This window comes from Micromesistius poutassou (assembly GCF_964030765.1).
Source record: "Micromesistius poutassou genome assembly, chromosome: 20".
Classification (NCBI taxonomy): Eukaryota; Metazoa; Chordata; class Actinopteri; order Gadiformes; family Gadidae; genus Micromesistius; species Micromesistius poutassou.
This window is the reverse complement of record NC_140290.1, coordinates 10,633,130-10,645,566: the sequence shown is the minus strand read 5'-3', so window position 1 is coordinate 10,645,566 and position 12,437 is coordinate 10,633,130. Positions and strand designations below refer to the sequence as shown.

At 44.2% G+C, this 12,437-nt stretch overlaps 2 protein-coding genes across 4 annotated transcripts; one reads left to right on the top strand and one right to left on the bottom strand.

Annotated features, from left to right (window-relative positions):
* Nucleotides 1–358: 358 nt before the first annotated feature.
* On the top strand, nucleotides 359–7,269 carry rbbp4 (retinoblastoma binding protein 4). Of its 3 annotated transcripts, none has more exons than XM_084484466.1 (12): nucleotides 359–509; nucleotides 1,207–1,354; nucleotides 1,915–2,060; nucleotides 3,607–3,780; nucleotides 4,071–4,186; nucleotides 4,352–4,512; nucleotides 4,708–4,834; nucleotides 5,029–5,106; nucleotides 5,477–5,574; nucleotides 5,666–5,723; nucleotides 5,850–5,960; nucleotides 6,412–7,269. In XM_084484466.1, the coding sequence occupies exons 1-12, from the start codon at nucleotides 494–496 to the stop codon at nucleotides 6,472–6,474; spliced, it is 1,296 nt and encodes a 431-aa protein (XP_084340592.1). In that variant the 5' UTR covers nucleotides 359–493; the 3' UTR covers nucleotides 6,475–7,269. The 3 variants fall into 3 exon arrangements, with proteins under 3 accessions (XP_084340592.1, XP_084340593.1, XP_084340591.1); XM_084484467.1 differs by having other exon boundaries at nucleotides 1,204–1,354; nucleotides 5,498–5,574; XM_084484465.1 differs by having other exon boundaries at nucleotides 1,204–1,354.
* A 394-nt stretch (nucleotides 7,270–7,663) lies between these two features.
* On the bottom strand, nucleotides 7,664–12,209 carry sync (syncoilin, intermediate filament protein). Its single transcript, XM_084484457.1, has 6 exons — nucleotides 12,058–12,209; nucleotides 9,235–10,777; nucleotides 8,802–9,016; nucleotides 8,290–8,497; nucleotides 7,941–8,065; nucleotides 7,664–7,854 (listed from the first exon to the last, which is right to left on the bottom strand). Exons 2-6 carry the CDS (start codon nucleotides 10,765–10,767, stop codon nucleotides 7,824–7,826), a joined length of 2,112 nt encoding a protein of 703 aa, XP_084340583.1. The 5' UTR covers nucleotides 10,768–10,777; nucleotides 12,058–12,209; the 3' UTR covers nucleotides 7,664–7,823.
* Nucleotides 12,210–12,437: the final 228 nt, after the last annotated feature.

The window sequence follows — 12,437 nt, the reverse complement described above, 5'->3', positions numbered from 1 at the left end:
AGTGCGAAGGAACGGTGTACTTTACATGTTTTAGGAGGTGATCATATCAGGATGTGAGCTGTCAGGATATTAAATATATGGTCAGGAGATGCACATCTTCAACTCCAAATACCCCGCTCCAGAATCGCCCAATGAGAGATACGTTTACTGTCTCGTTTAGTCCTTATGGTCCAATAGGACAACATTACACTCCATGTTTGTTGTGGTATTTAACACGCCTCGCCTGCCCTCCTGTGGCACAGTTGTTGAACTGCAGGAGTCGAGACCCCGTGGTCGCAGGAGCGTTCTGTCATCTGGTTGGTTGCAGGACACCCCCTCCTTTGTACCAAGCGCGCGAATGCGCCCACGTCGCTCCGCCAAGTAGCGAGTTTAGCTCAGGTTAGCTCGGATCGCTCAACACTGCATTGCAAGACAGCCTGAGACAAAGCTTTCCGACTTGAGAGTCTCTGTATAACTTTCATCAGTGGACTTTTATCTGCTGAAGTTAGCTACAATGGCCGACAAGGAAGGTAACGTCAATGAAACGTGCAACGGGTTTTTGTTACTAAAAATGGATACTTGCCGAAATATTTATGCTAACTGGTTAGCTCAATTAGCTAGTAGCAATTGGTACACAAGCTAGCTTATCCCATTTCATATTTGATATGCAAAATAGGCCTTGCTTGTATCGACGGTTATTATCTACCGTAGACATAATAATGCATGTCTAATGTTTTGCACAAATGCGCCAGATGCAGTCAAAGTGCATCTTGCTTAAATATATAAAAAGGCCAGATTAATGAAATGTGTTTAGCGGTAACGTGATTTGCTTCGTCGATCGTTGTAGTGCCCAGTAAGAACGTGCTGGGTCCCACACAATAAGGAAACATGCATATATGCATTCGATTGACTGGCCGTTGGTTCCGGCTTTGTTGCGAGCGAGAACCATAATGTTAAATGTCAAAATGTTGAGTGTTGGTAGTTTTTGACTCCTTTGTGCCGCATTCCTACTGTTATCTGTCAGTGCTGCAAGTGTGAAGCAGATCATCCGTCAACCCAACATTTTCTGAGTCCGATTAGTGATTACAAATTGAGATATATCTGCAGAATTAAAGCAACATTTGTTTGTCTTCCAGAATTTCCAGATTTGTGACATAGTTGCATTATGATTATGTGTCATGCATTACTGGTTGAGTTGTAATAGTTCTCCCGTATTATTTTCAGCAGGTGCGTTTGACGATGCGGTCGAGGAAAGGGTGATAAACGAGGAATACAAGATCTGGAAGAAAAACACTCCCTTCCTTTATGACCTGGTGATGACCCACGCTCTGGAATGGCCAAGCCTGACCGCTCAGTGGCTTCCCGATGTCTCTAGGTAAAGACTAATGCACGTTTATTTCCTCCTATTACCATTAAAGTACATGAACAACCCAAAACATCCTCTCCCTCCTGCCCTACGTTTCTCGATTATTGAGAAGTGTTCCATCCTTTACTGACCTCTGTGTTTGACAAGCAAGATATATTCTCCTGAACCAATCAGGGAAGAAATGCCATTGGGCATAAATAACCAATAAAAAATACATAAATAGAGGAAACCCGGGCATATATTTCCCGTAGCATTTCACTCACTAATAGCTGACAGATGGCTAACATTTAGAATACATTTCACCCACAGAGCTCTAAAATCCCATTTACAGCAACTTCCAAGTAATGTGTAACGGTGCAGTGCATTAAACTCAGGTCTTGGGAGCAGGTAGGCCCTTTGTCATCTAACTTGAGGGGGCCTACAGGGTGTGACATCAAGAATCAAACAGAGATCCTTTTGCCTGTGCTCAAAGGCTGTTCACTTCCTGCTCCCTTTATGAACCAGCTTTCTTCGAACTTGGACAATTGTTTCGCCTCAATGATTAGACGACGGTTTTTATTTATTCATAGACCAGAGGGCAAGGATTACAGTGTCCACCGGCTGGTGTTGGGAACCCATACGTCCGACGAGCAGAACCATCTGGTCATCGCTAGCGTCCAATTGCCCAATGACGACGCCCAGTTTGATGCCTCGCACTATGACAGTGAGAAAGGCGGTAAGTCTGTTATCCTATTTGATCATGGAAGCCACTGGATTTTCTTTGCAAATATTGTGAATGTGCTGATGTCGCCAGCAATCCCAGAGTGTAAAATATCTAATAAATAACTATCATTAAAAGGTAGGGGTGCACGATAATTATCGGGCCGATAACAGAAATGATTACGTCATTCCGATAAGTCTGATAACATGATGAATAGCCCCGATAACATATAGCCTATATAATTTCAGTGCCCCGCTCCCACTAACGCTAAATGAAAGGTGTTATTGTAACCCTAAAAGTAGGCCTACACATCATACAATCAATTATAATTCACAACTGCACGCGGATATAGAAAATGTTTTTTTTTTTATTATTATGTTACACCTTTCCTGCTGTCGGCTCCCAGACCGTAGTCGAGGAGCACATGGTAGACGTTCCCTGTGGAGACGTCGATGTTCTCTCGGGGGTACCCGAGAGAACTTCACTTTGACCGGCAGTGGGTCTGCTTATAGGTCGAAATGAAGTGGCCGCCAATGATTGACAGGCTGGGTACTTTATTCTTAGTTTCACTAACGTTACAATACACGTTTGCACAGACACAACCAGACTCGTTCGTTACTTCACTAAACTGACACACACTACCGCTCACTCTCCTCGCTCGTCCACTCACTCACATACACACACGCACACACTGCCATTCCCGCGCACACACATATGCTACTCTCGTAACACTTAGCTGAACATTATAGGGTCCCGGCCTTCCACTCCCTGTTTTCTCAGTTAAACACAGAAATCAACTACATTTGTCCCAGTGTTTGTTAGATGTGAAATGAAGCAAAAAAATACGCTCTTCCTCCGGTAATGCAGTCGTTCTCAAGGCCTTCCTTATTCGTTGTTTCTTCTATTTGTCTTTAACTCATGCTCCAATCTTTCATCGATTCATGTGGATGTTGTGGATGCAACGGAATATATGATGCATCGCTGCAGCAATATTTAAGATGATTGCGATGAGTTCTGCCCATTCTGCCTCCGTTGCTGTCTGCGGTCATACCAAAACACACCTGAGTGACAGGGGCCATAGCCTACTGTGAACCTCGACCCTACGCCATATCCTGCCCCTTGCAAGCCAGCCCCCCTAAACCCCCAGTTGATTCTACTGATGTCTGCGCGACAATGTCATGATCTTAGGTCATGATCATTTAAATGGATATGTGTGTGTTTTCGGGTATCGGTATCAGCCTTTAGGAGCTGAAAGTTATTGGTTAAAAAAAAAGTTATCGTGCATTAGAGCAGAGCCCGACCGATTTATCGGTTTGCCGATATTGGCCCTTCACAGATATATCGTATCGGTAATTTTGCACTCCCCAATACTGGCATCTGCCACAAAATCCAGTATTGGCCCTGCTCTACATATGAGTATGCTGGAATGAAATGCAATTGGTGGTTATTTTGCCGCATCCCATACATTGACAGAATAGAAGTCTGCGATTGGCTCACTTTGTTGCTTTCATGAATGTCTTAATCAACTGACTATTTAAATTAATATATTCTTCCTCTGCAGAGTTTGGTGGCTTTGGCTCCGTCAGTGGTAAGATTGAGATCGAGATCAAGATCAACCATGAGGGCGAGGTGAACCGGGCTCGCTACATGCCCCAGAACCCCTGCATCATCGCCACCAAGACCCCCACCTCAGACGTTCTCGTCTTCGACTACACAAAGCACCCTTCCAAACCTGGTACGGAGTTCATAAGCCTTGCGTTGTTATAGATGGCATGCTCATGTATTCTTAATCTGCAGTTGCTGCATAAGGAGCTGCATGCCGATTTTCAGCTTCAACAATAAATTAAGCCAATGCAAAGAATGTTATGTGATCGGCTGGGAGTTAAATAAATGCTATTCTTTGAGGGGAAGTTGGGAACCACTGGCTTTTTTCTTTTTTTACTGAATCATATATTATTGTTTTTGACGCCATCTTAAAACAAGTCACTAAATGATAATGCAACTATGTGTGTGTGTGCTCTGCAGATGCGTCAGGAGAGTGCCGTCCAGACCTGCGTCTCAGAGGCCATCAGAAGGAGGGTTATGGGCTCTCCTGGAACCCCAACCTGTCCGGCTGCCTGCTCAGTGCCTCAGATGATCACGTAAGACCTGCCGCCACACATGTTTGGGTGCATCTCTGGCAACCAGGGCCAGGGAAAATATTGCGTCAATAAAGGCTGTACAGAGAACTAAATCAATTATCATACCTGTGAGTCTGCGGTTTGAAAGTTCTCATGGGTACAATCTTGGTTTCCATCGGCCAACAGACGATCTGCCTGTGGGACATCAGCGCAGTGCCCAAAGAGGGGAAGGTGGTGGACGCCAAGACCATCTTCACAGGTCACACTGCAGTGGTAGAGGACGTCTCCTGGCACTTGCTGCATGAGTCTCTCTTCGGCTCCGTGGCCGACGATCAGAAGCTCATGATGTAAGTGTTGAATTTTGGGGTTGACTTGCATACCAAAAGGGTTTGGTATGCAATTCAAGTGGCAATTGCATAATGGGCCTTTGACTGAATGGATTGAGGTGGTGGTTATGTGTGACTCAAGATGTCAGGTGTGTTTCAACATTTCTTCAAATGACTTTCAACAATCCTTTTCGTCTCTCTCTCTCTGGCATGTAGCTGGGACACACGCTCCAACAACACCTCCAAGCCCAGCCACGCTGTGGACGCACACACAGCAGAGGTCAATTGCCTGTCCTTCAACCCATACAGCGAGTTCATCCTGGCCACCGGCTCAGCAGACAAGGTAATGCAACACCCATATATATATACCCGTATGCACACGCATACACCATACCTCCCCAGCAATTTTCCCCTGTAAATGTTGCTGATGAGCTGGAAACAAGAGATGCTACCCCATTTTGTTTCTATATATCTCTGCATTACTGGTGATGTTGTTGTACTTCTGGACTGTGTGTGTAACTGCTCTGTTCTCCGCAGACTGTCGCCCTCTGGGACCTGAGGAACCTGAAACTCAAACTGCACTCCTTTGAGTCGCATAAAGATGAGATCTTCCAGGTGAGAGATTTCCCACACTATACATTTCTGTATAATAAACATGTCAATATTGTTGTTTTGCACTTTAAATTTGTGCAAAAAATGTATGTTGCATTATTTACTGGGCATACATTCACTATCAATTTATTTATTTATTGAATTAAATCAAGAATAAATCATTGAGCTAAGAGGCATTTATGCTACTAAATACATATTTGTTGTCTCATGGCTTAGCTAATGCTTTTATCAGAACCCCTGCTAACCTTGTATACAAGCCATCATGTTCTATTGACACCTTGTGTAATGTAATCCAATGATTCTCATCCACAATGTTGCATGGTGTGTCTGCCTGTATCTGGCCCTGTTGCTATTTACATGGATCTGATTTGAGCTCTGCGATGGGCTGTTACAGGTCCAATGGTCCCCCCACAACGAGACCATCTTGGCCTCCAGTGGAACCGACCGCCGGCTCAACGTCTGGGACCTCAGGTGACTGACTGCAAACCCCTCCATTCACATCATTGTTGATACTCTGCTGGTGTAACTGTGTTGTAATGGTTTATACCTATTCTTTCCACAGTAAAATTGGTGAGGAGCAGTCGCCAGAAGACGCAGAAGATGGCCCCCCAGAGCTGCTGGTAAGTGTGATTGCTTATCGTTTGTATGGCGTCAAAAACAAAAATTATAGACCCATATGTTTGACTGTATGATGATGAATAATTAAAGCTGCATTCAAATATATAATTCCCCTCCCTCTCATCTAGTTCATACACGGAGGTCACACAGCCAAGATCTCTGACTTCTCCTGGAACCCCAATGAGCCATGGGTTATCTGTTCGGTGTCTGAAGACAACATCATGCAAGTCTGGCAAATGGTGAGCCAGATATATCTGCATTGTAGACATGCATGCAGGAAAGGCCATTGCCTCCCCCATAGTGTTGAATATACTAAATGGAGTTAGTAAATTTTCGAGGTGAATTGACAGTGATAAAACAGAACTTCAAGGCAAGGAGAAGGTCAGAGCTTGTGGCTTTGCATGGTAGCCAACTTATTTGAAAAAGAAGAAGCACATTTTGAACCCAGCTCAGAGGCAATGCTAGCTATCTCTTCAGAGTGAGGAAAGTGAGCATTCAGAAAATGGTGAGTTTACTAAACCTGGTTGCATAATATTTGTTATGCAGTGAATGCAAAAAAACACAGGCAGACATTTTAGCTAGGAGCTGTATGTTTACTCTGCCAGAATAGCAAGTCTAGATCAATGTAGAAATGAAGTTTCTGTGTACTAAAATAACAGAGCAGCCCTAACTCTGACGTTGTCCCTGCAGGCGGAGAACATCTACAACGACGAGGACCCCGAGAGCTCTGCGGACCCCGAACCCACCGCCTAACGACACCCACCCCACCTCATGCCCTCTTCTCCCCCTGCAACATCACCTCAAACTGCTGAGAAGGTCACTGCAATGAGTCCCGCTCAACTACCTCCTCCATACTTTCTATTGGTGGAACAGATCACGTGTCTGGTCAATATTCATGAGAGGGCAGGAAAGAGGATCTGTCTGTTCTTGGCCCACTGGTCTGTTTTTTAAAATGCTGAAAAACTCTTGTCGGTTGACATTAATAATTTATTGCCTGAGGGATTTTCATTCATGCCTGATTTTTTTATATGCCGTTATGAAAGGATATATTTTTCTATTTAAATTGGCTCACCGTGCATTCTAATACTATGCCCTGGAATTGGTTCAATTTAAATTGTTTAGGTGTTCATGAGGAGAGGAAGTGGGAAAGGGTAGTCTTTATTCATTATCTAGTTAAAAAAAAAAGAAGCATTGAGAATTGTAGAGACTCTTGGAGAGTGCAACCGTAACCGGCAGATTTCTGTGCTCGTGTAATAACTATTGAAAAGCAATCTGTGCATATCGCTGATTGTAAGGGGTAAGAGCGTCGGTCAGCACTGGTTCAGGTTTCCATACCAGCATTCCCAGCAGTGTGGCAGCCTTACTCCCTGTTGTATACTCCCTTTTGAACAGATTGGCCCCTGAAGTGTCCATTTTAGTACATACTGTCTTGCATTGTTGTGTCTTTGTGTCTTTGTTGTATCTTAATTGTAGTTAAACTTTTTTATGTCCTAACATTTTGCAAATGTACAGTGAGTGAATTCTCAATAAAATGTTTTTCCATCAATCCTTGGGCTGCAGAGTTGTTTTCCTAATCAGAACATGTGTCAAGAGTGATTGCATCATTAATGCATGTTTTAATTCTCTTTAACCTTCAAAAATATCTATAAATAGGTGCATTCGGGGGGCAGAAAGCAGTTGCCTATGTGCTCATTCCCCCTGTGTATTTTATCTGACCTTTATTATTAATTTGAGCCTTGTGAGGCTGTCCCATTAAGTCACAGTCTATTAGTCTATACCAGTGTTTGGATTACAGGCCCGTTGCCCTTTAAGCACCCCATCCTCTTCAGTCTACTACTCAGGACTTGACTCTTGATGAAAGCAGTAACAATTTATTCATAAAAACACCCAGCAGACACTCAAGTGTCTGCTGTCTGGTAACTTTCCATTCTTGAAGGCCTGATAACCTGCTAACCTATGTACCAGATATATCTCAACTAGTAAGTGATCTGTATGGTTGTTGATGGATTCAGTTTTATCACAAAATCAGCTAAACTGGCAACCTTGTCAAAGAAGGATGTTGTGGCCGAAGATATGTTTTTGTAAATCTTGAATACAAATGTTCATGTTTTCTTCCTATCCTCCACAGCAGCTCTGTAACAGAAAATGTTTAATCAGGGATTAGACAAAACCTCTTTTTAGGTAGCTGGTGAATCTTGAATGATCAATCAGGGTCTTACCTGTAAAGTATAAGTTTATTTGCAAGGTTCTCTTTCATCTCCTCTGTTTCTTTGGTTTTTCTCTTCTGAATTTTAAGCTCTGTCTGTATCTCCCAGCTGTTCTCCTCAAGGCTCAATACAATGTCCTGTGTATATAAAGGGTGTTATAAGGATCACATAGAGAAAAAAGGCATCAAAGATTGCAGCAAATCTACTCCAGAACAGTTTTACTTGTTTTTCATGGTTCTCCCATTGCTATCTAGGTCCAAGATCAAACCAATAATCCTTTGGCTGAGCATCATCTCCTAGCCAAATCTCTTGCTTTCCTCATTTTTTTAAAGCCTATCAATAACCTAAACATCTCCATCACCTTGTACTGCTTGATGTCCTCTTGCCTCTGCTTCTGCATCAGTTCGAACCTCTCCTCCAGACAGACCTTCTGCAACCCCAGCCTGTGGCCCTCTTCCACCAAGGGCCTCAGCTGGCCCCTGAGCTCCTGGACCTGCTCTCTGGCTTTACTGAGGGCACTGGCTGTTGTCTCCCTTCTCTTCAACAGTGCCATAAGCATAGGCTCATACCTGACAATTGGAGAGCAGGAAGAACCTTTCTTAAAACGATGCACTTCACTTCTGCTGCCATCAGCTTTGTTCAATCTCTTTTGAACAATTAATGGCACTAGAACTGTAGACTATAACTAGTGTCTAAAGAATTAACGACTCATCAACTAGTTTATTCTCTTCAAATCAAATGTTGGTGATATGTTGGAAAACAGAATAAATCAAATATTGAACAGAAGTGGTAACTGCATTGAAAAGTAAGGGTTAGGGGTTACATGGTGCAAGTTTAGAGCAAATGAGATGGTAGCATATAGCATGGTTGCACCTCTCCTCCAGGGCCTTCTGGCCTCCCTGCAGATACTGCTGGATGTCCCCACACGAGTGCCTCCTGCACTCAGTCAGCTCCTCCACGGTACTGTAGGTCTGTGTGCAGTTTTGTGCTTGCAGCATGGCCTGTAGTGTAGAGAGCTTCTCTTGCTGAGCCGAGCGGAGCCGGGTGCACTCCTCAGTCAGTTGAACCACAAGGGACTGCAACGTTTCCTGGAACCAAAAGGCATACAATTTTTTATGGCTGCCTCGTCGCTTTCATGTTATTTTCTCTTGTGCATTCAACGTGTTAATTATTTCTGTGTTGAAGTTAATTTAGAACTATGCTTTTTTTTACTCTGCAGCCTCACTTGTGAGTGACCTAAATAGCATCTGCTGAAACATACATTTAGAAGTACACAATTAACACCGAGTATTTTAAACTCTCATACCTCCTCGTTCTTAAACCGCTCTACCCCGCGTTGCTGGTTGGTCAGGGCAGCCAGACTGTGTGCACAGTTCCTAGCCTCAGTGAACAGCTTCCTCTTCAACCTCCAGGTCTCCACCTGCAGCCCCTGTCTCTCCAGGTTCATCTTCCACACGCTCCTCTCTACCTCTGCCCGCTGCTCTCTCAGGGCCAACACATCCCTCTGGCTCTCCCCCCTCCTCTTCTCCTCTTCCTTCTTCAGCTCCTCCAGCAGTGCCTCTGCTTTCCTATCAATTGTCTCTGGTTCGTCTCTCTCCTTGCGATCCGCTGTTGTGCCCTCTACCTCTCCCTGCTCCTCGCTCTTCCTCCTCAGCTCCAGCGCCTCTTCCAGCAGTGCTGCCCTCAGCCTCTCAAGGCTTTCTACTTCCTCTATGAACTTCTCCATCTGACATCCTATGGTGGCCAGTTCATCCGTGGAAGACCTCTGGAGAGTCATGTCAATCCCTAATTCTAGTCCTTCTCCATCGCACAAAAGCCTGACATCATCCCCTCTTGTGGGACTCCCTTTGTCTTCACGTATGTTTTGTATGCAAGTCTCTTCGGAGTTGGGCACTCCATTTTGTGCTTCCATCGCCTTTGGACCTGAGGAACATAACCGATTTTCCTGAACTGAAGTCTCAGACATTACAGTCCCCGAATGTTCCTGTCTTTGCACTGTGGTACTCTCCATAACCCTACCTATGGGTTTTCCCAGTGTACCAGAGCTGTATTGACCTTCTGTGATTCCTGGGACGGCATCATAGCCACCTCGTGACTTTAGTGTAGCCATCTCTGATGTAGCGGCCATTCTGTTTTCCACGACCGTGTACTCATCACACCTCGGAGAACTGATTTGTATGTATTCATGGTTTGTGTCCGAAGAGAAACACTCCTGTGATGCAAAGTCCATGCCCGACCCCAAGTCGATTCCCGATTCTTCCATACAGTCATCCAGCATGGCCAGCATCCCCATCAGTTGACTCTGGTACTCTGTCATAGTGTCACTGAGTGCATTGCCCACTGAGGTCAGGGATGCATCCGCTGGTGAGAGGTCTATCGCTGTTTCACAACTGGTGTTCATGAAAGAGGAGGCCTCACGATAGGCTTGTGTCAGCTGACTTGTGTCAGCCACCTCTACTCGTGTGTCAATGTAGGTAGTGCACGAGCTCATCTGTGCAGATGTGCTTCTGTCTACGTATCTGTCTGAGGAGCAATCACTGAACTCCTTCAATTGTACGTCATTAAGACATGTGTCCGTGTAGCTGGGCGAGAATTGAGAGCTCAGTGGTACACCAGTGAGGTCCTCGCAACTCTTCAGCAATTCATCCATCTCTCGTAAGTATGGGTGTATTTGAGCTGTCTGGGATAACCGTGTACCCATGTGAGGCATTCTAGTTTGGGCCAGATTGTCAAACCCCCTTCTTTCATCCACAATTGCTCTCTCCTCCTGTCCATCCTCTTCCTGGATGAAGAGAGACTCAAACCCTGTGCATGTTGAACTATGCCCATCGTTCTCCATATTGTTTACTCTGCAAAATATAGTAATCAAATCATCAAAGAGTTAGTCGAATAATATCTATATGAGTCATAAATAATGCAGGCAGTGACGTCTAATATTTTCTGTAGAATTCTGGAAAATACAGATCTTTGCCATTCTCCATGAAAACCTTTTCATGGAAAAAGCTTTTCCCCCCAAAGACTAGTATTGAGTGTGACCGTTGATCTGGCATACATTTAACACAATAGATGAGCCGTTGTTATGATTTCAATGCAGGGGTTAGGTTTCGGCTCCACAAGGGCCCTTTATGTAAGCTATTGAGATGTTGTTAGCACAGTTAGGGGGTATGTGGAGCAGGGCCATAGCAAGAATGCTACCCACTGACAGCTGCCCTGGCCTGGAACAGAGGGACAGCTGGGATGTGGTCTCTGGCAAACTCACACAAACACACGCACGACACATTCCCATATGTGCCGATACAGTACATCCAAATAATCTATGGCATTCAAGTACTTTCACACTGCTAATTTAAACATGCCTGCACTAGCAATGGTAATGCAACAAGTATCAACATGCACAGTGGCCTTGCCGCTCGTAAACTTAGATGAGTTGCATTGTAATTTTAACATTATTGCAAAACTGATGATTACATGTCCCAAAGTTTTTATTTGATCTCTTTGTGAAGCATCTTCCCATCCCTTTGGGCTTCTACCAAGACTTGACTCAATTTATCCCACAGTAAATTGTTCGCCCAAAAGTGTCATGGCACATAATTAGGTGATGCATAAATAGCAAAAAGGACAACTGTTGGATTCCTACTCTGGTTAGTTTTGGGTGTTGCTGTCTCCAAACAAAATCTAAGTTTACCTGATAACTTTGAAAGAACTTTTTAAGACACTTCAGCTTTGAACCCTCTTCAGTCACGCAAGACAAAGCAGACCCCTTAGAGTAGGGCAGACACACCAGCTGTCTTAGTGAAGTTCTGGCATTGGAACGAGACATAAACCTACGACCATGGACTATTCAAGAGAGCTGCACTGGCATTCTTTTGATGAGAACTTTAAGGGGCTTGTTCCCATAATTTTATATGCAAAAATATCCATAAATGCAGATATTGCATTTTTCCTGTTCTAACTTAAGCAGACATGATATTGGCTAATTTGCATCAGAAATTATTATTTTCGCCATGCTGACAAAGAAGTTTAGGAGTTTATATAGGAGGGTTTTTTATTTTTAAGTTTTTCTCACTAACTTTAAGTGGCCTACCCCATTTTAGTTATTTTGGGTGAACATCAAACAAAATGAACTTACCCTTTTCCTAGTTTTCCTCCTCTTCTGTTATTTGATGCCCAAAATAGGGGTAAATCATAGGCCAGTGTCCGACCCACAAAGACGGTCACTAAGAATCGACGAGAAGGAGAGAGAAGTGGGGTACACAGAGCGAGCTTAGATGTCTCACTCTCTCACTCTTAACAGCCAGTGTGTAGCTAAGTGTGGCCATGGCTACACAGAATCTGTTTGGGTTTATTAATAAATACTGGGAGCAGAAGGAAAGAGGAGCCTGCCTGGTGTTGTATACCCAGGGGACGGGGGCCTACCAAGTGGTCTGGAGGACCATCAAGCCACCTGGCCCTGGGTCCTCGTAAACCATGGTGTCTCCTTTGTGTGTTGCGCTCGTATACGTGAGAATT

Coding starts and splice junctions, on each gene's coding strand:
- sync (XM_084484457.1), bottom strand. CDS start 10,767: ATGGAGAACGATGGGCATAGTTCAACATGCACAGGGTTTGAGTCTCTC. Junction 8,498..8,801: donor CAGAAGGCCCTGGAGGAGAG/GTGCAACCATGC, acceptor TCCAATTGTCAG/GTATGAGCCTATGCTTATGG. Junction 7,855..7,940: donor AATAAACTTATACTTTACAG/GTAAGACCCTGA, acceptor TTTCTGTTACAG/AGCTGCTGTGGAGGATAGGA.
- rbbp4 (XM_084484465.1), top strand. Junction 1,355..1,914: donor TGGCTTCCCGATGTCTCTAG/GTAAAGACTAAT, acceptor ATTTATTCATAG/ACCAGAGGGCAAGGATTACA. Junction 5,724..5,849: donor ATGGCCCCCCAGAGCTGCTG/GTAAGTGTGATT, acceptor CCTCTCATCTAG/TTCATACACGGAGGTCACAC.